Here is a 25,770-nt window from a genome sequence, read left to right as displayed (position 1 = left end):
TGATCCTGCCCCTTTTGCTTCTGACAGTTAAACATTCATTGTATCTATGGTGGAGTTTCTTGTTCCTTCCCAAGTTAGGAAATCTAGGTGACGCCTTGACCCTTCCCAGGGATACGGAGTTGTTTCTTGTTTTTCATATTTTTCCTTTTACAGACTTCCCCAAGCCACAGCAAGTCTTTGTCCCTGTGTTCTGGTTAACAATGTTTGATGACCTTATTGTGGCTTAAGGCTTTTTTTCTCAGTAAGGAAGAAGACTCCTTATAGGTATTTGTGTCCTTGATTCAGCAGTAAGCTCTCCTCTTTCAGGCCTGCACCATCAAGAACAGTTTTTGCTCTGTCTCCGATCTTTCTGAGTGCCCAGTGTAGGCCCATGGAATTCCCATACCCTTTAGAGTTCTTGACATCTCTAAATAATTATACTACATTTCCCTCTAGTACTTTTATGGATTTTGGTTTACCTTTCAACTTTAATATCTCTGGAATTTACCCTGATGGGCAAACTGCTAAATAATCAAACCAGTTAGTTACAGTGAACTTGTGTTTCTCAGCTTCTCCTGAAGTTAGGCTGGGGACATGTGACAAGAATTAATTTGTGGAATATGAGTGAAAATTATATAAACTACTAGGTCTGCCCCATGAAGTCGTCGTCTATCTTCCACCCTTCTTTTGACCCTCAGTTAGGTGTCAAGTCCTGGGGAGACAGTAGAGGACCCTGTTTTTAAGATGAAGAAATAACTATCAATGTGGGAACCTCAATAACTGTGGAAATCATACTTACCACCTTTCCCTCCACTTAAGCCAAATGGACTTAAGTTAGCCTCTATCAAACATCCTTGTGTAAAACCAGTGAGAAGTTTTTTTTATAGTACAAGTATTACTCTGATACAGAAACTGTTGCTAGAAAAAATGTTCCTATGACAAAAATCCAAAATATACTTAGCATTGGTCCACTCTACAGTCAAGATGGAAACTAATATCCAAAGCTATAAAACTGGAGATTTGTGCATGCAATGACAAAACATTTTTTTAAATGGTCGTTTGCAATTGCTTGAAAGGTGGATGACGTGTTTATTGACTTCCTGATACTAAGGAGAGAGGCTGGAGAATGAAATGCTGGTATTGACTGTTGATTGTTACTCTGGACTTACCAGGGTGGTAGGGGAAAAAAGAAAAATGGGATGTAGCAAAAATCTGTTAGTTTGAAAGCAGAAAAAAAAAAAAAAGATGAAAAAGCCATGACTTCTAGTCCCAAATAATAAGAGATAATGGACAAATGTCTGCTGAGACTTCTGGGTCCACTCAGACCTAAGTAAAGATGTGGCATTTCCTCCTAAGCATGATAGCTTTAAGCCATGTTGACAAATGGAAAAAATAAGGCAGGCTTGAGAATTATATTTAGGAAAGAATTTTGAAGGATACTATTAGCATATGTAAGTGAATAGATACCTCTCCCTCAAAAATAGTAGTTTGCTTTTTTGTAATGCCAAAGAAATTGAAAGTCTGGATTTCGGTAGCCTTTGAATTTTCTGTCATTCTGAGTGTTTGGGGGGGTCCCAAACTTGCTTAGAGAAGAGATGAGTTGCAAAAACTAAAGGCTCCCAGGAAAGGCAAAATGCCCATCTATTTCGAATATAATAATGGACCAAACAATCTCCAGAAAGGTAGATTCAGAGCTATGAAGAACACCGTATATGTAGTTCCTTCTAGACAGAAAAGCTGCTATCAGGAAAGTGGCCCACTACCAGAAAAGAGGGATCTCACAATGTCTGCCAGAAGGATATCCTACGCAGTGCCCTCTGTGTGTCTCCCATATTCCCTTTACCAGGTGGCAGTTTACATCACAAACCTCCTGTCCATGCTTTACCGTGGTAAATTGGGTCTGGTGGCAATAGATTTCTGTAACTTTGTTGTTAGTGCAACTGTCACTAGAACCTCAAGTGGCCATATCCAGAACTGGTGGAAAGAACCACACATCATTCAGAGATCTTGGCCTTTGAGCTGATTGTGGTAACTGAATGGAATTTTGAATTTTCTCTCTTGGGGAAGGAGGGAGTGTGCTCTATTAGGTAGGGTACCTGGTAACCAGAAGGACATACTATGTTAGAAACTGGCACAGAAGTGTTCACTTAATATATTTCTTCTTTTAGTTAGGTACCTGGCTAAATTACACTTCCCAGCCTCCTTGAAGTTGGCAAAGGCTGGCCAGAAGAATGTGGGTACATGATTTTCACCTGCCCCACAGAACTTTCCAGGCAATCTCCACATTTCTGTCTTTGTTTTCCAGCTAGATGTTAAACATCTTGGGCAACCTTACAAGATAGATTTACAAGATGGTGAAGTTTCTATGAATATCAGCCAGGGTCCCTGCTTGGTTGCATGGAACAGATCCCCATAACCCTGTCCAGCCACCGAGTGAACTTCACATGAGCAGGAGATAAGTAAGTATTTGGTTATGTCACTGAGATTTAGTATTAGCTGTTACTCCAGCTAAGAATTATTCTAAAACATATGTGTGGTTGGTATCTTACTATTCTAGTTTTTCCAAAATGCATATTGTTCTAATGCCTTTTTTGAATAGTTGGGTTGTCTGTTCTCTACTGATTTGAAATGTCACTGTATATTAATAATCACTCCATTGTTCCTAGACTCACTCTCTTCGCTGCTTATCTGTTTCTCTAACTAAATACTGTATTTTAAATTATTGTAGCCTTGTAATTTATTTAGACACTGAGTAGCTGTTTTTACTTAAGTTTTTTTTTTTTTCCCTCCGAATTTTCTTAGCAAGTCTTATGTCTTTTCTCTAGCAACAGATTTTAAAATCAGCTTGTAAGTTTTATTTCAAAAAATTGTCTTGGGATATTAATTTTGATTCCTTTTAGAAATTTTTCATAACCTGGAAGGTATTCGTATTTCAAGTGTGTTCTCATTGTTGTTCTGTAGTTATATAAAATGATGGGTCTCTTTCCATGGATGGGCCTAAAATGTGGAACTGCAGAAGAAATGATATGAACAGGAGCAAGCTCAGTAGTCTTAAATGTGACATCATTGTGCAGAAATTAAGTAGCTTTAAGTCGGAAACTGGGATGTTGTTTGTACTTGAACATGTGTTTTCCCTCAAGGGAAAACTGGTTGTGAAAGAAAGTCATTCTCCATGCTGTTTTCAGAATATAATTAAAAGGATGTTTTTCAGTAAAGACGGCCAAAACTTAGAGGATCAGTGAATGGCGGAGTGTTATTTGTGTTTATTTTAAAAATAAACATGATATGAATATTCTTTGTTTAGCTTAGCTCTATTATGGACAGAAGTTCACAGTCTTTACATAAACCAACAATAACCAATTTAGCTCAAGTCTGAAATAAGTGTGAACTAGTTCTGATTTTTTTTTTAAATCGTAGGTTCCACCTGTGATAAAAGAGAAATTTATAAGCCCTATCAACTTTTTAAGGTTTGTAAGTGCTATGTATACAATCTGAAAGTTCTTGTCCTTCCTTTTTTAATCATCATCTTTATCAGTTTGAATTCCTACCCTGCTTTCCTCTTTCATTTCTTTAATCTGTCCTTTTCTAAACAAAGCACTTAAAAATCTAAGAATAGAAGTTTAATTTCTCAGCATAAAAATGGGTATCTTACACTAATAATCAATATTGCATTTAATGGAGAAATATTGAAAGTTAGAAACATAACAAGGATGGCTCTCATTATACTATTACTATATTTTCACTTGACATTGTTTTAAAAGTTGAAGCCAGTACAGTTAGAAATGGAAAGGAAGAAATAAAGTTAAAATCGGTTCTACCTCTGCCTCATTTATAGTGGTATTTCCCATTCATTTTATTCCAATTTTATTGTGGTTACAGTAAGGATGTTTTTGTTTGTTTTTTATCCTCATCTTCGTGTAAGGTATCCAAATTCCCTCACCCCTTTCTCCAGGAGGATCCACATGTGTCCAGGACTGTTGACTGAGAGGTTGCATATGTGCTTAGTCACATATGGATCAGTTGTATCCAGCTCTTTGCAACCTCATGGACTGTAGCCCTCCGCCCCTGGGATTCTCCAGACAAGAATACTGGAGTAGGTTGCCATTCCCCTCTCCAGGGGATTTTCCTGACACGAGGATTGAACCTGGCTCTCCTGCATTGGCAGGCAGATTCTTTACCATCTGAGCCACTGGGGAAGCCCCAATGACAAGTTACCTGTAGATAAAAACTCAGAAAACCTTTCATTCTGCTTCCCAAAACTCTCAAAATTCTTGACCTTCCTCTTTCTAACCATCTTCCTTATCAGTTTGAATTCCTACTCTACTTTTATCTTTCTTTTCCAGTTCCTGTTTTATTTGAGGCCAGAGAAAACAACCCTACAAGTACGGCTGTAAGAACTCATCAGGCACTTTAGAAGTAAGGTTTTTTTGAATGGTTGTTCCTAAGTGAATATGAACTGGGAGTAGAGAAATGACCAATTGAGGCTAAGTGAGAAAGAAAAAGTGGGAAAAACCCTGAAAACAACAAAATAAATACTACATGGGTTGCATACCTAGTATATAGGGTTCTTTGGCATGCACTCAGTAAATAACTGTTAGTTCTTGAGAAACTCATCTGACTGCCGATTAATCATTTATAAATATTGTCAATCTTTTAGTCACTTTGCTGACAATTAACATTTTAGGGAGAAGGTATCCTTTAATTCATTGAACATGGGATCTGGAGCTGTGTCCTGCTTGGTGTAGGATATCATGGTTAGCAATGCAATGTGGGCAAAGTATTCCCCCAAAAGGAAATCAGGGTGCTAATATCTCTTAAATAGTAGAAAGACATGGTGTTAGCCAGGAAAGAGTAGCTGTCCTCTACAAGTCTAGTAAAAGAGCATGAATATATGTGAATCTATTTAAAAAAAGAAACAAAACACCTTAAGAGAGAAACTCCCCATGTGTACCCCAGGAAGTACTTGACTCCTAGAGAGACAGGAGGAGTAAGGGGAATAGTCAGTTGTCTAGTGTGGCTAGAGAAGAGAATGCAGAAAAATGGTAGATATGAAACTGATGAAGTGGAGAATTAAGGCTAAAGGAAGGCCTTGAATGTCATTTAAGGTTCTTGAAGTTTAGTTTACAGGAAATTGAGAAACTCAATTGGAAATTGAAAAATCTGAGGATGGAGAAAGCTATGCACTTGTGTAGAGATTTGAAGCATGTAATATAACCACCTTGCCAAGTATCCTTAGCTTTTTTGTATTTCCAGTAACTAACCTCTTTGAAAATGTTCTAGGTCAAAGTTTTCCCATGATATTTCAAATCAACAGATCATCTGTGTAAGGTTAAAATTACCTTTAACAATAATGGGAGAAAAATATACACGCACATGGGAAAAACAGCTCCAAAAACAATGTTTTGTCTTTTCTTGTGCAACAGCACAGCACCTTGAATGTCTTTTATAAGGTTCCAGAGCCAACTCATATTACTAAAGGGGGGGGAGATAGAGATCAGTTACCAAGTTTCATGTTAAATGTTGTTTAATTTAGTGAAGTGCATTAATGAAATAAACAGCTCAGTTCAAGTTAAAAAGCGTGTATACCATTATGGAATACTCAACAGTTCTTTTTTTTTTTTTTTTTTTTTTAGAAAATCACCTAATGTGGAAATCTGATAATGGATCTAGCAATGATCATCAATGACTGCTAAAATGAGTAGCTAAGAATCTATTGGAGATTTCTATAGTGGCTGTATCAGACTGACAACGCTGAGCCCACTAATCATTTTTAGCATCACAAAAAGATAGATGGTAGAGACATCCTGGGCTTCCTCATATGATGCAGTTATGAAGGATGCACCACCGTCATGTCTTGTTGCTCCCCCAAATCAAACCTAACCTACATCTGGTCAAGCCTCCAGATTTGACTTTTCATTGGAAATACAAGGAACAGAAGAATGTGTTAATATTAAATGACACCACCAGGATCCAGTCTTCAAAATCTAGAATGTGGAAGATTCTATGGGATAGTAGGTGTTCTATAAAAAAAAAAAAAAAAAAAAAATTCACACACTTTAATAGCAAGACAAAGAAAAAATGATAAAGGGGAAATATATAAATTTTAAAGAGACTTAAAACACAAAATAACCAAGTTAGTGTGTCCTTGTTTAATCCTGAATCAAACAAATCAACTTTAAAAAAAATTTTTAAGACAATTGGTGAAATTTGAATGCTAACTAGGTATTTGATGCTATTAAGGAACTGTTACCTTAATTTCACTGCAGTGAAATGAATATTATTTATTGATGACAACCAACTTTAAATAACTTCATAATGGAAGTATTGATTTTGAATGAAAATCTAGAATATTCCGATAAGGCAAACTCTTAACCCTAAGATGTTTTTCTAAGCACATTCAAATGAAACCACTGTTTGAGGTTAAAACACTTATTGGCCTCTTGTTGATCATCAAAAGAGAAAAAAGTCCCATAGGACCACCAGTTGCTAAATTGTGGAATCCTGTACATGAAAGAGAAAAAGAAGGATGACCTTTTTTTCCTTGTTTCTAATACTCAGAAGTATTCCTTTTAGAAAATTGGGGAGCAAGGGGCGGAAAGTAAGGCTTTGTATGCTTAGCTGCTGATAAGCCTTCTCAAACTCTGAAAGAGTAACAGGATAACTCCCTGTGGACGAAAAGTCATCTCTGGTCAGCCTGGGCCTTGGAGAAAATCTTGACATTGTAGGTCCCTTTCCAGAGAACTAGTTGCCTAAATTAGTGAAGAAGTTGCACCATGGATGTGTTTTCCATCCCATTCCTCTTACCTCATCCCCTCAGATCTCTCATCTGCAAAGCAAATTTAACCCAGTTGCTGATGCTCTTGGACTCAGGTGCAGAAGCGTCAGGGATGAGTTGCGCCACTCTTGCCTCACCCCAGCATCAACCACGTGTAAATTTTTCTATATCATGGATTAAAAAGAGTGGTGAAAACACTCAGATCATACTGCAAGAGGGAGGGGTACAGCTGACTACTGTTACTCTCACCCAACCCTCTCCTTACAGCTGCAGTTCTTCCAGAACACTAGTATTTTGCTGTGTTTTCCTCTGAGGTTTTCATTCCCCACTTTTTCTGCCATTGAATTGTACCCACTCTAGAGGGACTGTGACTACTTAGAATGTATCTTTGATGAACTAATATTAATGAACAGTGCTTGAAACAGCGAACGCTGATGAGCCCAGAGTCATCACCTTTTGCACTGCACCTTTCCTGGAGCAGCTGAGGAAAGCAGGAAGTCGGTGGTGTCAAGTGTCACCAATGCCCTACTGCTGTCAAATCTGAAAACTGCCAGCCACAAGCCTACGTCTGTTTTACCCGCAAGGGCTCCTTAAAGGTAAATTGTTTGTGGATTAATTATTGTTCTCCCAAAACACTTGCCCACAGTTTGGGGCCTGTTTGTCTTCTTAGGCTACTGCTGCTGCTGCTAAGTCGCTTCAGTCATGTCCAACTCTGTGCGGCCCCATAGACGGCAGCCCACCAGGCTCCCCCATCCCTGGGATTCTCCAGGCAAGAACACTACTAGCTTCAGGTTAATCTGGTACACATTTAAATAAGGATTATTGTGATAGCAATGTTTCTCTTCATATAAATAATTTGTATCTTGAGCCAGATGTGTCCCCTGGGTACACATATGCTCAAGAGTATTTCTAAGAAATGCGGATCAAAACAGAGGGCAGGTATTCTTTCTGTGCCTGTTCCGCATCCTTGGAAGTAGCTGGTAATGATGACAAAAGTTAGAATCTGTTCAGGTATGATAGTTTCTTTTTAAAACATCCGCTAGATTTTTATCCATCATAGACAAGTTTCAAGTCGTGTGAGCTTGATAAAGAGTTTGTTAATATAAAAGGCAATTAAGCAAAATCACCAACCATACACATGGCTTTAAGATCTTAATCTAAGTGAAATTCATATCATTTATTTATATGTAACAACAAATGACCACTCTAGACACTTGAAATCATTTATTCAAGGCATTTTTACATAATCTTGCAATCATAGTATAGGCATATAATAAAAGAATGTGAGAGTGTAAAGAAGATTATAAAGCCAGTGTCTGGGCATTTAAAATAAGAGCTCTTCAAAAAAAAGTTAAAAATGTTTTACAACTAGTGTTCCTGAAAAATTTGGAAGAAACTAAAACTTCATTAAAAACATTACAATACCAAATCACATGTTACTTAGTTCATAGCAAGCAGTTATATATTAAATGTTTATATCCTGTGAGCTAAGACAACACATTTTACATTCAAGTTGAAATAATTCAGCACCATTTTGATTAGAAGGATAAATGACATGCTTTAAGCATTCAAAAGTGGCCCAAGACTTTTGGTAGCTGGGAATGAAATGTGGCTATTGATTGTGATATGAATTCTAAACATAAAAATATAGAAAAGGGTAGTTTTACTTATTAATTATACTGTTAGTATCAAAACAAGTTATTTTTAAAACAAAATGTCTTCTGATCAGAATTTCAGTATTTTAACATAATTTGGTAAAGAGAAATTCTTAGTACCATGATTTTAGTGAACTGCATTTTCTCTACAGTCTGAATATTGAGAAGATTATGAGTGTGATGATCTCTTATGAGGTCAAGGAGAAAAAAAAAATTTGTTCTTCATTATTAAAAATAATGTCTAGTAAATAATTAGCAATTATGAATGTCATTATGTAAAAATATAGAGATGTCCTGGAAATAGGCAAGTTATGTGAGACTGAACCCTAGCCTTAGAAGGCAAGACATCTCTAATACAAACTGTGGTCTGAATTATGAGGCCACTAATATGGCATATGGAAGACTCACTAAGTTATCTTCCTATTTTTTCACAGTCTGTGTTTAAAAACCAGTCTCTTTTCAGTACTCAAAATTCTTTGTTTCATTTCTACTTCCTGTTTAAAAGATTTTTTTTATTTAGAGTTTGGTAAGTCTGGATTATGTTTTTTATTAATGGATGCATTTTACCAACTAATCATTATCTGTGAGTTTTGGTGGTTATTCAGAAAAGAGATTCTTTGAGGTTCAAAAATACTGAGTGTTAAATTAATATTTGGGAGTGTTTAGGAGTGATTAGGGGTGGGGAGGAATATTTATATAAGGAGTAAGTGAAAATCTTTAACCTTTTGATTTTTTTTCCAAAATCAATGAAATAGTATGTGTTATATTTAAAAAGCAGAGATTTCAGGGATTGGAAACATAGTTTTAATTATTAGTAACACATACATGCATATATATATTTATTTTAAACTTATTTTTTAATAAAATATGGTCATGAAAAACAATAGTGCTTAAAATAGAAATTTTTTAGACATGTACTTATGATGTTAAAAATGAGATAAGCTGAACCTAATGAGTAATAATGACATTTTGAATACTTAATGAGGTTAGGGACAGCCTTTTTCATATCCTAATGCCTAGCATGTTAGTCCCTAGTATATTTTAGGCCCTCAAATGATGATGGATTTACACACAGATGGAAGGCCCATGGAATGATAGTAAACACATCTTCTCATATGTATCCAAAGGCCATGATATTAGCTAGCTTTTAGTATAGGGGTAAGAATCTTGATGAAATGATAGGTCTTAAATCTGTAGATGCCAGTCTGGCTCAGTATTAATACTGACAGTAGTTTTTGTTTTTTAAAAAAAGCAAGTATATTAAAATATCTCTATTAGAAAAGATTACAATTTTAAAGGATCATTCTACAATCTTAAAACTAAAAGCGATCGAAGGCAAAGAGGTACATCAAAGAAGCTATTCCATAGCTCAGATACTAGCTCAATGGAAATTCTGGGTCTCTATCAAGCTGTCTGTATTGTCTCACGGTAAGTGTGTGCCTGGCAGATGAGGCTCCTGCAGCCCGCTCTATCTCCCCTGATGACTGCCCACCTCTAGCCCTTCTTACAGTGCAAAGCACTCGGTGAGTGAAGAATGGTTGGTAGTTGGTGCTAACTTTACAACTGTATGACACAATATAGGGACGCCACTCCTTTTAAAATTCTACCTAATGTGTCTTGGCACTGGAAATACCTTGCTTAAGATTTTAATACTGGTTAAGAGAGGAAAACTTCTGCTTCAGCACCGCTAACTTAAAAAGTGTAATTTGATCTCTTTCTGCATCTTTTGAATCTAGGAAAAAAAGAAATTCTCCTAATTATGATGTGGCACATGGTTTCACAGTTTAAAATAAAATCACAGCTGTCTCATTATGCAACACACTCTTTGGTTTTGCAGAAAGCTGTCCTTTTTTTTCCCCCCTTATTCACCAACGTCTCAAGTATGTAATGCTATGTGCTTTGCTAGTTTGTACAATATTTCAGATACACACACAAAAATCACATATGACTAATTCCTAGATGACCTAGGATAATGTTCATGTATCCAAATACATTATGTCATCTATTCTGGATAATTTAAAAATTGTTAATCTTACTCTTTTTAAAGCTGATCATTTTAAAAAGTGTAGAAAAGTTGAAAATCCTAAGTTTCTCACTAATATTTCTAAGTATTTTAGAGACAGTTGTGGTCTGGGGGACTTTTCTGTATGATTTTTATGTCAGCAAGGAAATTTTTTTGGCTAATAGTTAAAGATACTAAAATGCATACTATCTTTGAATGTATCACATCTATCATCAGAACGACTTCCCATTGATACAGTTGTCCTATGTATAGCAGATCCCCAAAACAGTAATTTTACAAATGTCACTGAAAAGGTCTCTGCCCACAGTAAAATTAAAGAATAGAGGGGCGCATCAACAAATGTCAGACACAAGTTGGGCAGCTCAATTACTTAATTTGTTCCAAAACAAAAGCTGACTTAAGTCAGAATGAACTTGTACACTTGACAGAAAGAAAGGAGTTTATCTACTAATTTTTAAAATGTAAACAAATTTTATATAGGGATGTAACTATCTGAATACATATATTGCCATTTCTCTGCTATATAGTAACATTTCTTGACACCAATGGTAACCTGTTTGTTCCTCCCTCAGCACCAAATGTGTCCATATCTATTTAAACAGTAGGAGCTTCATTTCTAAAGTGATCTATGCTAGGACATATATAAGCCAGTTATTATTACGGTTCACTAAAGTTTTAGAACTTTAGAAAATTCTCAGTTTAAAATAATTTTGACTCATTCCTCGAATTTTTTTTTCCTTTTGCACTATAATTTCAGAAGAAGCATAAGAAATTTGGATTTCTCTGAAAGAACCAAGTGTGCAATTACAGAGGTGAAACACTGTGTTAGTTCACAAAGTAATGTGAATAATAATGTTAAAAATTTCCCAAATAATGCCGATTGAAATGTTCAAAATCCAGTTATGTGCTTTGTTATAAAACAGTCCAAACAAAAATTCTTTTGTTGTTTTCTGTTCTCTCTTTCAAAATACATAAATCCTACTGAAGTTAATCTATTTTTTTTCCACTTCAGAACACCAGGCACTGATATATCCTTTGGGAGTTTTGGCTTGCTTTCTAATACCTATATTAAGAAAACAAAATAAAACAAGTTATTAACCTGATAATACTCTGATTGAGTATAGTAGACAAGTTTAAAGTCACCTTTAAAAATATATATATATATGACAATTTCCTTCCACCTATGCAACAGTCACCTTCTGAAATTATCCATTAATACATTATTTAATACATGATTTGAAGATAGTGACTATGTCAATAGGAGAAAGTTTATGCCTGATACCTACGCACTTGATGTTTAGGGTTAAAAGGAACACCCTCTGAAACCTGTAAGAGTAAGGCAGGGCTTACAGGACCACCAGGCCCGGCCAAGTGCGCTCACTCTGTGCAGCTAGTGTGGCAGGCCCAGCGAAAAGCAGGCTCATGACCGCCATACTGTCCTGCATTGGTGGTTTCCCAGCAAGGTTCTGGATGTAGAATGTTACACTAACAGGCCAAGGCTGGGTCAAAGCCAGTAAATCAAATACTGTATTTATATTGTGATCACAGATCCCTGTGTGCATGAAATAAGAATCACTTAGTCCAGATTATAAACCATCAGTTTCCAAATAATTTCTGTGAATTTACTCCCAAGTAGTTTCTGTGAAAAAAGAACTTAATCATGGTATCTTAGAACTGAACTGGGCCACAGAGTCACCGGGGTCACTCGTTGGGATTACAGTAAGGAAAATGAGAGAGGGGATCCACCCAAGGCACACACTTTCTTACTGGGTGTTTTTACAAACCGATACCTGGTGGCTCAGATGGTAAAGAATCTGCCTGCAGTGCAGGAGACCCAGGTTCAGTTTCTAGGTCAGGAAGATCCCCTGGAGAAGGAAATGGCAACCCACTCCAGTATTTTTGCCTGGGAAATCCTATGGACAGAGGAGCCTGGTGGGCTACAGTCCACGGGGTCCCAAAGAGTCAGACACACAGAGAATGCTCTCAGATATTTGATTAGCATGAAAAACAACCAGTGAACTAAGAGATGATATGTCTTTAAGAGGTTTTTTTTTTTTTTAATGACAATAACATTACCAAGGGAATCACACACTGCTGCTTAGAGAGTCACTGAGCGACCACGTGGCTTTAGGCAAGATACACACCTTGCTCAGGAAACCTCAGGGACTCCCCATGGTCACCAGGATGAAGTTCAGACTTTTCAGCTTGCTCTTCAGTGCTCACTTTGATCTCATCCCAACTTTCCCATTCTTTTTGCCCATGAAATTCATGCCTTAGCCAGGCTAACTTGCTTTTCCAAACAGGCCCTGCAATTTCTTCTTGCCATGTAGTTGTGAGTGATGTTGACTCCTCCTAGCATGGCCCTCCTTACGGTCCTCCTCAGCCCTCAAGGTCCAATTCATGTGCTATCCTAAAGCCACAGCCAGAGAAAATTTCTCCTTCCCCTGAACTCTGATCCCCATCAAGGGAGGTGGAACTGAGAGTCAAAATATAAGAGGTGAGCATCATTCTCCTGAAGGTAGGGGTTTAAGTCAAGGTTTTTGTACTTCTCCCATTATTTTTCACTCACAGATATGTATGAGATTGTTATTTCATTACAAATCACTACCTGTGGGTCCTTTCACTTTTGCATATTTTCATCTGATCCGTATTGGTCATTAAAGTTTCTCATCAACCACTCTTATAATTTACAGTCAGTGACAACTGGCTAAAATAAAAAAAGAGAAAGAAACTCTCTCCTGGAACAGAGTAACAGTTTTTATTTGCTCTAAATGTCTGTCAATATCCAACCCAATGGATTCTACTGCAAGCAAGCCACTTCCTATACAACAATAGAATCAACCTCTCAGACTTTTTCCTCATAGGAGGTCAGCAGTTGTATCTGAGAGTCACTTAGCTTATCATTGCAGAGGTCCTCCTGTTTCTAATGCATTTTATTTTAGCACGCCCCCATGGAATTTAAATATTGTATCAAAAATTAAAGTGCCAGTGAATAAATAAGGAGTGAATAAATTATGGAATTATAAAAATTAAGAGAAATTAATAATTTTAAATTAAGTTATAATCCTTTTCTGGGGATTTTCAGTTATACTGTGAGGCCATAAACCCAGCCAGTTTTTCTGTATTCCAGGCATGTTCAGAAGAATTTATTTGATAATCTTCTTTCAGTCCTACGCCTTCGTTTGTCATAGACTACAGATGTCTCTAATGCTATGATAACACTTAAAAAACACAGGCTTTGCTCCTTCGTGGAAATAAGGAAAAGGCTCCTCTCCAAGGTGAATGTAGCCCAGTCCACAGTGCCCAGCATGGGCTGCCTTAAGTTCCACCTTTCCCCTGGCTACTAGCTCCCTAGTAGTTGGCAAAATGTGCACAGCCAGATAGGTTCCCGTGGAGTTCAGAAAGCCCACAAGCTACAGGTTCATGTGCAGTGATCATGGCCCTGGTTTGTGTAACAGGGGAAAATTTCTATTAAGTTTCCGGTGTGGTTCTGTCAGACACCTTTCTACTAACTCGTGCCTCTCTCACATCACAGCAAACCTGGCTTGTGTTTAGTATCACTCTCATGGTATTCTTATTGTTGGGAAGGCAGCCCTCCCAGGTGGCATATGTAGTTAGAATCTGTAACCCAGCATCACTAGGGCAGGCAGTGCCACGGGTCAGGGTGGGACAGAGACACAAGGAGGTAAAACTGCACCTTTCTTTAATTACTCTCATCAAAGCAACATGTCTGTAATAACTGCTGGGACTCCTTCTAAAATTTCATCCAAAGAAGGGCTTTAGGACTAGAAAAATTATGAAGGCATCGCCACACAGCCCTTCTTTTGCAAGGTATTTCCCTATTGTGTTTGAAGAACTCAAATATGTGGAGTCTTGATTTCCACAGAACAGGTGGTCTGACCTCTTCAGTTGTGTACTTTAAGGCAGTGACTTTCAAAGTGTATTTTGAAGAACTCTAGGAATTTTTTCAGGGCTCCATCATGGACTATGAGGAAGAGGCCAGAAACCCAAGTCTTTGGGCTCTCACAAGGTCACCCACACTGCATACTGCATATTTTACAGATTCAGCTGCAACACAGGCTTTGTGGGTAAATAAATGTGTTCTGTGTCTTGTCTAAGTTTCAGGGTGATTAAAAATCTGAGCATATCTCCTCCTCCATTCTCTTGTTTTTGTTTAGTCCCTAGGTTGTATCTATCTCTTTTATAATCCCATGGACTATATAGCTAACCAGGCTCCTCTGTCCATGGGATCTCCCAGTCAAGAATACTGGAATGGGGTGCCATTTCCCTCTCCAGGGGATCTTCCAGGGATCAAATCTGCGACTCTGTTTTCTAGCATTATCTAAAAAGGATCGGCTCCAATTATATGATAGTGCAGACTCTCTATCACTTTCTACCTTTGACCTATTTTACAAGGAAGCTGCAGTAGTAGTGAAAACAGATGTACTTGTAAAATGCCTACCAGTGAACTAAAATTCATCGTCAAGAGAATTACTTAGCTAGGCAAATGGGACTCACGGTGAAATTGTGCAGCCCGAGGCATACGCGTGATGTCCTGTGTAGCGAATTTCACAGCGGACAACATTGTTGGAATAGTCCGACTCAGGCACCAGATAGCTGGGATTCACACTGACCTAGGCAGAAAAAAACATCATCTGTGTTTCAGATTTCATCAGCAGTGTTTACTGGTTAATTTTTTTCCTCTTTCCAGGATGGAGGCTAAAATAGAGGCAGCATAATTCAACTAAATCAGGCAAGGAAGAAGGTGTAAGTTAGGCATGTGGTTCAACTCTGGAGAAGTTTTTGAAGGAGGCTGTATCTTTTTCCATAAAGTTTTTTCAAATAAGAATTTTTAAAATATATCTAGGTTGGTTTAGAAGTAGTTGTAGAAGATGTATAATTGCTTGCAGGACCATGAATATTTAACATTTGACTCCAGAGAACAAGCCCACCAAGTTACAATTGAAATACATTATGGGTATATAGTCAAAGTTCTCTACCTTGAGAATATAGTTTCCAGGTTTGACATCAGTGATATCAATCCACTGGCAGTCTATGTCTGCATTATAGGTATCATAGCAGCCAGGACTCAAGCCCTGAAACAAATAAAATTCAAAAATTAAAAGGATGGTATATGGTTAGAATGTGCTAAAGAATATGCTTATTATTTGCAAATTAAATTTTAATTAGTACTTACAAGAGTTTGACATAAAACTATACTTATATTGCATCTCCTTTGAGAAGTATATATTACTCAGCCTTATAGCACCTCCAGCTAAAAAAAATACAGGACTAATATAAGTAGTAGTACATCTCGCTTAAAAGTGTAATAAATCACTAGTGATAAATACAATCTTAAGTGACAAAATAGGCCTCCACCAAAATCCTTGAATATTACCAGTTCAGGAATAAAGGCCACATAATAATCAATTTAGCTCAAATGTCTTGTTATCAATGGAACTCTCTCCAATTTCTGTTCTTGGAAATTACCTTCCTATACTCTGAAAGCCCATGATACTCAGTTTGTGTATACATTTTATGCTATTTATCCTTCTATTCTCTATATTAAAATCATCCTATATAAGAATCAATCTACTAGAGATTATAAGCTCCTTAAGTATGGAGTCTTATTGCATTTTTGAATAGTTAACACTTATGAAGTATGTATTATGTGCCAGGAGCAATTTTAAGCATGTTATATATATACAAATTTAATTCTCACAACTACACAAGGGAGGAGGTAGTATTAATGCATTTTATGAATGAAGAAACTAAGGCTGTTTAAGGTCAAATAGCTCATACAAGAATAAACAGCTGGTAAGTGGCTGAGCTGGTTTTGGGTTTAGGCATTTGGGGTCCAGGGTCCCTGTTTGTAACCACCACGCTGTAATCTTTCTCACATCATCACTGAATATTTTGTTGTGTTAAAGGGATGAATGCCACGTCAACTCTACTTGCTCAGATACTCACTTCAGTAGTAAATGAGTGCCTTCTAGCGGCTGAGAGGAGAAAAACACCACTGATATGTCCCTTGCCCTCCAGCAAGTTAGTCTGGAGAAATTTGCTCAAATTGGAATCCATAGGTATATTCTTGATTCCACTGGTTCTTTATCAAAAGTTTTCACTGTTGTATTTTCATTCTAATACTAATCAAAGTAAATTTAAAAGAATAGGCTGCAGTCATTTAAACTCAGTATTGTTTGGTGCTTAAGACCACCGTGGCCTCCAGAGAGAGGGCAGAATCATTTGGAACATGCTGTACCCATGCTGGTTTGCCTGTGGCTCGATTCGGGAAGAACGGGGGAGCACTGTGTTCTCATACGGGACACAATAGTACAGACCGGCAAACCAGAAAGGACCTGTGCCGCTGCGGTGAGAACTGTTTTCCCCTGCTGGTCCATACCAACCTGTAACCTTATGCTGAGTAGTCAATATTCCAGCACATAATTCTTATTCTGGCACAGAGTATATACTCAGTGTTAGCTATGATTGTTGCTACTTCTACTACTAGTAGCACCTTCATGGCGCTGTAAGGGACTCACTGAATTAGATACCTGCTTATCTTACCTTCAGGTGAACAAGAGCACTTTAAAGAATGCTGATATTGGCACTCTACCTTACTCAGATGACAGAATTTAAGTATAAGTTTTGATTATTTGAACTGGCAAACAAAAAAAGCGGTTTTTCACGGCAGTAAGCAAACAGGCATTTCCTGTATTCAAACTTTAAAAACTTAAAAAATGCAGAACCACAGCCAAGACTATATAAATTAACTATTTGGTTTTAGCCAAACGTAGCTATTACATAAATGAATGAGGTGAATGTAATTTCTAGCTTCATATATATTTAATATGCAAATTCTTTGCAACCCCATGGATTATACAGTCCATGGAATTCTCCAGTCCAGAATACTGGAGTGGGTAGCCTTTCCCTTCTGCAGGGGATCGTCTCAACTCAGGGATCAAGACCTGATCAAACCCAGGTCCTCCCACATTACAGGCGGATACTTTACCAACTGAGGGAAAGGAAGCCCAAGAATTTATCTGAGAGTATAAATATAAAGAAGTTATATCTAGTTTTATATTTGGATACATTTAAAAGGGTTATAATACAACTAAGTCAACAGTGGAGCTTTGTGAGAACTTTTTTTCCCTTTAAAGGAAGCCCATGTTCAAGAGACAACCAGTGTAGTGAAAAACACAAATACCTTAGTCATTTGTAATGTAAGATCTAGTGAATAGTGGTTAAACAGGATATAAATGGAGGATAATTAATAAGAAAGCTACCACATAAAATGTAGTAGGGTCAGCCACCGAGGAGTTGGGGGATTCATATGCTATAGGTGCCTATAGTCTTAGATTCAAATATTTCAGCATTGAGCTGTTCAGAGTGCCTCTTCTCCTAAGTGAAGAGAGTAAACTCGAGGTACCCTGTGCTGGCAGGTGCCGTGGGACTTGGGGCCCACTGTGTGAAAAGGGAACCTCTACACAAACACCCGTGTGATGTGAGGTCACATCTTTTTCCTAGCGTAAGCGCTGCCCCAGGGTGAGAGGAACTGAACCTTTCGCCTTCCAATTGCTATGATGTTTTAAGCCCAGAGAAAGAAGCAATGATAATATTTAGGTCACCAGAAAGCTTCCTGCCACAGCCCTCGAATTTGCTTCCCAAGATGCCAGCTGCTGATCCTTGTGCCCTGAGTTACGTATATTCACTACTCCCTGCCAAGATTTCTGCTGGAGTAAAATTATAATGTCCTTTTACAAATTAGGGTTTCTTATGGAAATACTGGCGCGGCTTTTAACTGACACACATTTTCCCATTATAAGACATACAAACTGCTTAGGACAGCACTATTTTTAAAAATCCATCCAAAGGACATCTGACATCAATTATACCGTAAGTTTAAATATATATGCATGGAGAAAGAAACTGTCCTTCTGCTCTTCTCTGCATGATTAAAAGAGACGTTTTTAAAGTGCTTTTTAAGAAACTTATTTCTGTCCTTTTGCTAACCCCAACCACCATTCTATTTTTAGCTCAGATGGAGAGATAGTTTTGCAGGTGACAAAACATACCTCTTCTACAAGTTAACTTACCGGTTGAGTCAAAGAATACAGGATGAGTGCAAAACTGGGAAACCTTTCCGATCTTTTCAGATTATAGACTACTGCTCTTCATTATGGAACACAGCAAGTATGCACCTTGACCTTCTGTGATGATGGAATACTTTTTAAAAGTAATTTGGATCATTGAGCCATCACTTTCCTTTTCCCAATAATTTACCATTTGGACTAGATGACTCCCTGAGTAAAATAGTTTTTCACAAAGATGGGCAGGAGGAAGGAAAATAGATGGCGTTTTCTCTCTGAAGCATGTGGGTTCCTGATCCCAGGTTGCCATCCTACCTGTGTGTGTGCAGTACATGCAAATCGCCTGTGGTAGCCGTAGTCACACGATGTGTCCTCAAGACAGAAACTCGCTTTGTGGCCCTCAGCCACTCTCCTCTGGGTGCTGGCATCAAGCAGGTCATAGTGGCTGAATTCATCCATGCTGTGGTAATGTCTAATGTCCACAGGACACAGACACAGCAGTCAGTAACATACAGAGACAGCAGTGAGGATTCTAGAGGACCCCCCGCCCCCGCCTCCACTGCTTCCCACATTTGTTTTCGCATCAAAATCAGGATCAAATTGACCTTCTTAAAGCTAGATTCATGCTAGATTTTTTTTTCCAGGACAAAAATCTATCAAAATGGTAAGGCTTTAACTTTGGTATGAGGAAAAAAAAGACTTATTTTTAGTATTCTGCTTTTTTACTTCACCCTGTTTCATCTTTGAAGATTAAAACAGAGATAGTAAATTATCTTTGTTTAAGTGAAACTTGTCCTATGTTCTCTAGTATATCTATCTCCTTTGGCTGCTACTACTGATGTTTCATTCCAAAAGAGAAGAGCACTTTTCTCTTGGGAGGTTTCTGTGAAATTTTTAAAAACTGTATTCTCACACATTTTAATCCATACTAAAATGCAAAGGAGAAATAAAAGCATGTTTTATCCACCATTCTTATTTAACTAGTATAAACTTTTATTTATAAATCTACTTTATCAGCAAAGTAGTTGCTCACATTTTTTTTTTTCATTTCATTTAAGTGAAGGTGCTGAACTGTTCATTTTCTCACATAAGAAAAGGACAAAAAGTAATGGCTCAAACTATAGAAATTTTAAGAACATAAAACAGGATTTCCTGGCAATGAACACTGAAGCAAGTTACCAAGTCATACTGTAGAATTGGTGGTGGTGGTGTAGTTGCTAAGACGTGTCCAACTCTTTGCTACACCATGGACTGCAACCCGCCAGGCTCCTCTGTCCATGGGATTTCCCAAGCAAGAATACTGGAGTGGGTCGCCATTTCCTTCTCCAGAGGATCTTCACAACCCAGGGATTCAGCCCATGTCTCCTGCATTGCAGGTAGATTCTTTACCACTGACCACCAGGAAAGCCCTAGCTGTGTATACTGGGATAAAATTCTAGTGAAGCTAACTGATGTGATCTTATCAACAGTTTTAATAAGCTGGGCTTAAAAGAGTTTCCAGTTTAAAAGATAACAATATATAGTAACTGTTGTATTATCCTAAAGATAGATTTCCTTGATTATGTCAAATTATATAGAAAAATTCTAAGTGTAAATAACAGCAATTTTCTCCCTTTGTGTAGGAATTTGTCATATCAAGAATCACCTATAATTTAGAAAATGAACTTACGGTTGCCAGGGGAGGAAGGGATAGTTAGGGAGTTTGGGATGGTCATGTACACACTGCTATATTTAAAATGGATGACCAACAAGGACCTATTGTATAACACATGGAACTCTGCTCAATAGTATATGGCAGCCTGGATAGGAGGGGTTTTGGGGGGAGAATAGATACATGTGTATGTATGGCTGAGTCCCTTCGCTATTTACCTGAAACTGTCACAACATTGTTAATCGGCTATACCCTACTACAAAATAGAAAGTTCAAAACAAAAAGTTAACTCTTAGAAAACATAAAAAGAATCACCTGTAAAGTGAAAAAAGCAACTCAAAAGTACCCAAGAGTCCCATCACTTACTGGTGACAACTGTGCCATTCCCAGGAATATCTTGGTCGACTTGGTAGGAAATCAGATGTCCCTTGGTTTTTCACCCTCTGGGGAAATCTTAGCAGCACCCTGTGATCATAATCTCTGACATCTGCCCTGTATGCTGTGCTGTGATTTTACAGAGAGAAACATTATGATTTTCACAGAATATGAACTAAAGGCAAAACTACAAGCAAAACCTTCCAAGAGTTCACTGCCCTCTTCTCCCAATAAGGTTATCAGTTCCAAAAGACTAGAGCATTTTGCATACATTTTTTTCTCACCCAGTTAAAGAAGATGTAAATTGGGGAAATAACCCTGAAAGAGTATACCCAGATAAGATAAATAATTTAGTAACTCTTTAAAGCAATGGCATTACTGTAAGACTACCATAGGGAATGCAGGGGTGTGTGATGCAAGACTCTAGTGGAATGAAAATGATGAGCTTGGATTTCTCTGCTTTTAGCCTAACAGTTATAAAGGAAGTGGAAGAAATTGACACAATAAATAAACATTTCTCTGTGTCTTGTAAAATATTTTGTGTGACTATATATTCAAATACTATCGATGACCTTATTTTACATTTAAAAAAATTGTGTGTCTTATCAAAACATCTTTTACTCCCTCTGCTGGTTTCCCAGCAGCAAACTCAGGGAATTCCATTCCCCAAATTGCTAAGATTTTATTTTAGGACTAATGCAAAAACAAAGCTCTTGCTCCTGATCTTATTCTGGCTAAAGTAATGCCAAAACAACTAAGTTAATTGTGACTTCAAACAAAAGAAGAAAACAATGACATCCAACGGAGGGGTGCCACACTGGCAAAGTGGCCCCCAATGTTCTGAGGGGGTTTTAACAAGCTCTTCCATTACAGTATTTTTTCCATGGTATACTAGTTTAATAGAACGTCATTGGAAACAGTTGGCTCCAAAGTTTAAGGATCTTGGAAAAAGAATAGGAGACCTCCACTCTCCAGGCTAAGGGTTTGCTTAATCTCCCTGATTTATGCCACGGTTTGAAAGTCAGAGAACCCACAGAAATCTTCCAAATTTTAATTCTCCACCCAGGTCAGCATGCCCGAGAGATCATGTTCCGCTTCCCAACCCTTGTCTGCACAGAACAAGAGTGGTCAGGACCAAGCACCTGAGGAGCCCCCTGGAACCAAGACGGGGGAGCTAGGCCGAGGAGATCCCCGCTGGTACCTGGCCAAGCAATTTTCCTCCGCAGCGCATCTCAGGTTGTACATGGCCATCTTTTGCACGTATGTCGACGCCTGGATGTAGTAGGGATCAGGCACCAGGTCCGGAAGACCTAAGTCAGCAGGCAATGGGCAAAGCAGTGAGACAATTTAGCGGCCCCCACCCTGGCTTCGGGTCCCTCATGTGCCTTACTCCTCACCCTTCAGTCAGCTGGACTGCGGTGTTGGGCAGCGGGTAGCAGAAGAATGGGGGCGCCTGGGGCTGCAAAGTAAAGTGGAAACGAAGCAGGAGGGGCCAGGCGCGCGCGGTTTGCACCAAATTCCAGGGCTGCCTCGGCCAGCGCAGGGGGAGGGATGGGATCTGCACGGACCAAGGCCTGCCGCGCCCAGGCAGCCACGTCGGGGAGACACGGAGCTGGGGAAACGGTGCGCGGGAGTTAGCGGAGACTTGGGGGAGCTTACCATACTGGAAGTAGCCGGTGCCATATCCGGGCCGGTACCTGCTCCCAGGCCTGGGCCTTTCGTACGTGTCGTAATAGTTGTAATAGGGGTTGTCGTCGGTGTACTTATAGGGGTTGTACGGGTCGTCGCCCACCATGCCGTCCACGTCCACGCGGTTGGGCGGTCGCAGGTTACTGAGCGTCGGGACCTCTCCCGGTGCCGTCTGGTTATCAGCGCGCGAGGTCCCAGCGTCTTGGGCCCCAGACGTCGAGTAGCCAGCTTGGAACCAGTGGCGGGCGGCGGGCCTGGGGCGGCCAGCTGCGGCTGAGGCTGCAAAGGGGCCGGCCGTCCGCGCTCGCGCCGCCGCGGTGCGGTTGTTGCGGAGCAGCAGGATTGGCGTGCGCATCTGCGGGGCGGTGGCGTTGGCGGCCCCCGGGGCGGCGGCGCCGGGGTCCCGTCGCCGTTGCGGCTGGTACTGCGAGCCCAGGCTCAGCAGGCTGAACACCTGCCCGTTGTTCTCCCATTGGATCTTCTGGCGCCAGGCGCCGGGAGCCGCCGCCTGTTCGCGAGGGGGCTGCCGGTGGCCGGCGGCCGGCGGGGCGCAGCGCACGAGTGCGCAGAGCTGCAGCGACCCGAGGAGTGCGGTCCAGGCGAAGCGCATCGCTCCCTTTCCTGGACTGTCCCCACTCCGGGAAGACGTAGCTCGGAGGGGGGGAAAAAAAAACAATACGGGGCTCAAGTCACGTGAGGGAGGGAGACCTCTTCAACCGAGGAGGCGGGCTGGGCGCCCGCGTATCTCAGTCCCTACCAAGCAATGCCTAGGGTGGGTGCAGACCCTCTCCAGTAAAGGCGGCTGGTGAGACGTGGCACTGTCCTCTCTTCTCTTTCTCAGTCCTTCTGGAAGGCGACGGGTAGCGGCGTGGCGGCCCCGGCGAACGGGCAGTGTCTGGAGTGAAGGAAGGAGGAGAGATTTTTAAACTTTCTGGCACATTTGCAAAGTTACACAAGCCGTTCTGGCCCGGCCGCCCCTCTGCTATTTGTTCACGTAATGTGATTGGAAACGTGCAAGGCGGACAGCTCCTCGCCTCTGCCCCTCCCTCCCCTCCCCTCCCCGTCGTGTCCTCCTCCCCCCAGACACGTTGCACAGGGAGCGTTAAGGGGAAAGAACAAAACGGAACACACATCCTGAGACACACTCGGCTTAATCTGGGGCGAACATGCAGGAATTTCAAAAGACTCAGACAGGCAAAGGCAGCCAGGCCGTGGGGCGACGCCAAAATATGCATGAAGAAAAATGCTATTAGGTCACCAGCCCTGGAGAGGCGGGAAGTCGGGAGGTGGAGAGGGTGCTGGGGGCGAGTCGGGAAAGGGGGGATGGGGTGGGCGGAGGAAAGGTTGTGACTAATTTATCCATAAGGAGTTAACCAGACACATTTCCCAATGCACACCCCTTGCTTTTATGGGAAGCGCCCTCAGCAAATAAACCCCAAGATATCAAATTTTGTTTTTCTGTGTGTAGGTAATATGAGAAATGGATTACAAATTTATTTCCTACAGTGACTATTTTAATAACCAAAAGTAAAATTTTACAGGGAGAAAAGCCAGCTAACGCTGAAGTGATGAATAAACCTGTCTTTTCAAAATGCCGGCCTGATTTGTACTTTGGAAGTGAAGAACCATCTTTCACTTCCACAGTGTCTCTCAGAAAGTTTCAGCAAAGGGGACTAGAGCAAATTCTGCCTCAGAAAGCACTCAGAAGGCAGTTTCAAATAAGCATTTCATCTGCTTTTATTTTTTCTCTTTGTATGTCTAATAAGGAGGTTTGACTTTGAATTTAAAAAAAAAAAAAAGTTTAACCATTTGTTAAATGTTGAAAAGTCAATGAAGAATCCTGTGGTGTTTAATTGATCTTCCAAGCTAAACAAAGAGGTTGCTGAAGAAACAGTCTTGGGCTTCAGATTTGGGTGAAGACAAAGGAATGAGATTGGCCAGGGGAGAATGAGTAGGAGGATGTGGGTAGGAGGTAGGTCATGCTGACTGGAAAGAGATGTTTAGTGGACCAGTTGCTCATATGCCACTCCGGGTTTGGGTATCGCTGGAAGTATTTCAAAGGAAAAATAAAAATTAACAGCTTGATTTAAACTAGACTTGGAACCAGGTTTTATTAACCTTTTCACTGGGCTCATCATTGTTTGGGCCATTGTCAAGATATACTTCAATATTCACCTATCACTCTTGGTCTCTGCCTCTTGATGTTTAACCACCACATTTTGGTTGTGTCGTGAACCTCTGCTGATTTGACTTCCCAACATCCACTTCACTTTTTTTCTGGTTGGAACAACTGTGTTTTCCTTTTAGAAACTCCCCCTACCCAGTTGCATTGATGATATGAGTGCAGGACTTCAAGTTCACCACGTCAAGCGGTGGACATGAGATTCAAGCTTGGCTCATCAAACCATCTCCATAGAATTCACCTCTTGAGCAGTACACAGAGGTCAGAAATGTTGGAGCCCACTCTTCCTGGTAGTAAAGAAAGTTCCTGTGAGTTCTTGCTACACAGATTACCCTTAAGCTGTTTCAGGCCAGTATCTTCAAAGGCCTGATTCTTCAGCTTTTCCTTTCATTTTTCCACTGCATTCCTTTGTGGCTGAGTGTGGGCAGTCAGTTCCTATTGTTTTCTACCCAAGAGCCCTGACTGGCACTAAGGCAAAGGTAGGATGGTTCTCTTAGCTAATCAGAGCTAGTGATTCTGAATCCAAGGTGATCGATTGGACTGTTACTCAGTCAAGCTGAAGAAGGTTTTGTTCAAAGATTTGTTTTGTTCAGAGATTCCTAGAGACAGAAATGGCAATCCACTCCAGTACTCTTGCCTGGAAAATCCCGTGGATGGAGGAGCCTGGTAGGCTACAGTCCATGGGTTCTCAAAGAGTCATACACGACTGAGCGACTTCACTTCACTTCAGTCAAGCTAGATTTTGCTATGACCCTGACCACACACCATCCTTGGTCATAAGCAGGTGTCAGGTGGAAACTTTCTGGTATTGCCAAATGTCTTACTTACATGATGAAGGTAAAAGTTCAAGGGCAGATCCCATGGATGGCAGGTCAGCCATGCTATCCCTCTGTATGAAGTTCAGAGGCTTCTCTATCATTTTATGAACTTACTGCAGAACTTAAACTACTCAATTCCCCAAACCCACGCAGAGAAGGAATAAAAAGAAGAAGCAGGTGTATATAATTTGGATGGACAGGCCAGATTATAGGAGAAGCAGGAAGAGAGAGAGTGTAATTATCTGTCATCAGAAGAATGCTCTGTATTCAGCCAGGACGAGCTCATTCCCCAGGAAAGAGAAGCCGCAACCACTAGGCCTTGACCACACGGTGCTGAGGGAAGAACTCTGCCGTAGAGTTCAGACTGTGAGAGTGGCAGACCAGAGTAGCCCTTAATGGAAGGGTAGGAAATTTTTCCTGAATCTTGGATAGAATACTCTAGCTTCTAATCCTGGTATTTACATAAAAAGCTGTGTATCTTTGGACAGCTGACTTACTTTCCCTGACTCTTAGTTATATGCAGGATTCAAGGA

At 39.9% G+C, this 25,770-nt stretch overlaps 1 protein-coding gene and 1 long non-coding RNA gene across 4 annotated transcripts; one reads left to right on the top strand and one right to left on the bottom strand.

The window, feature by feature from the left end:
* Nucleotides 1-227: 227 nt before the first annotated feature.
* LOC122699855 lies at nt 228-7,304 on the top strand. The gene is made up of 4 exons (XR_006342694.1): nt 228-2,438; nt 3,397-3,446; nt 4,323-4,395; nt 5,613-7,304. It is a non-coding gene; the product is annotated as an uncharacterized LOC122699855 (long non-coding RNA).
* Nucleotides 7,305-7,963: 659 nt separating this feature from the next.
* On the bottom strand, nt 7,964-23,485 carry LOX (lysyl oxidase). 3 transcript variants are annotated; one of them, XM_043912275.1, is made up of 8 exons: nt 23,369-23,485; nt 22,208-23,132; nt 21,750-21,858; nt 20,540-20,677; nt 18,838-18,994; nt 15,433-15,528; nt 14,951-15,066; nt 7,964-11,495 (listed from the first exon to the last, which is right to left on the bottom strand). In XM_043912275.1, the coding sequence occupies exons 2-8, from the start codon at nt 22,845-22,847 to the stop codon at nt 11,489-11,491; spliced, it is 1,263 nt and encodes a 420-aa protein (XP_043768210.1). In that variant the 5' UTR covers nt 22,848-23,132; nt 23,369-23,485; the 3' UTR covers nt 7,964-11,488. The 3 variants fall into 3 exon arrangements, with proteins under 3 accessions (XP_043768210.1, XP_043768209.1, XP_043768211.1); XM_043912274.1 differs by lacking the exon at nt 23,369-23,485 and having other exon boundaries at nt 22,208-23,244; XM_043912276.1 differs by lacking the exons at nt 7,964-11,495; nt 23,369-23,485 and having other exon boundaries at nt 14,947-15,066; nt 22,208-23,245.
* Nucleotides 23,486-25,770: the final 2,285 nt, after the last annotated feature.

Source organism: Cervus elaphus, chromosome 9 (assembly GCF_910594005.1).
Source record: "Cervus elaphus chromosome 9, mCerEla1.1, whole genome shotgun sequence".
Taxonomy (NCBI): Eukaryota; Metazoa; Chordata; class Mammalia; order Artiodactyla; family Cervidae; genus Cervus; species Cervus elaphus.
The sequence above is the reverse complement of the archived record's forward strand: the minus strand, read 5'-3'. Positions and strand labels throughout refer to the sequence as shown.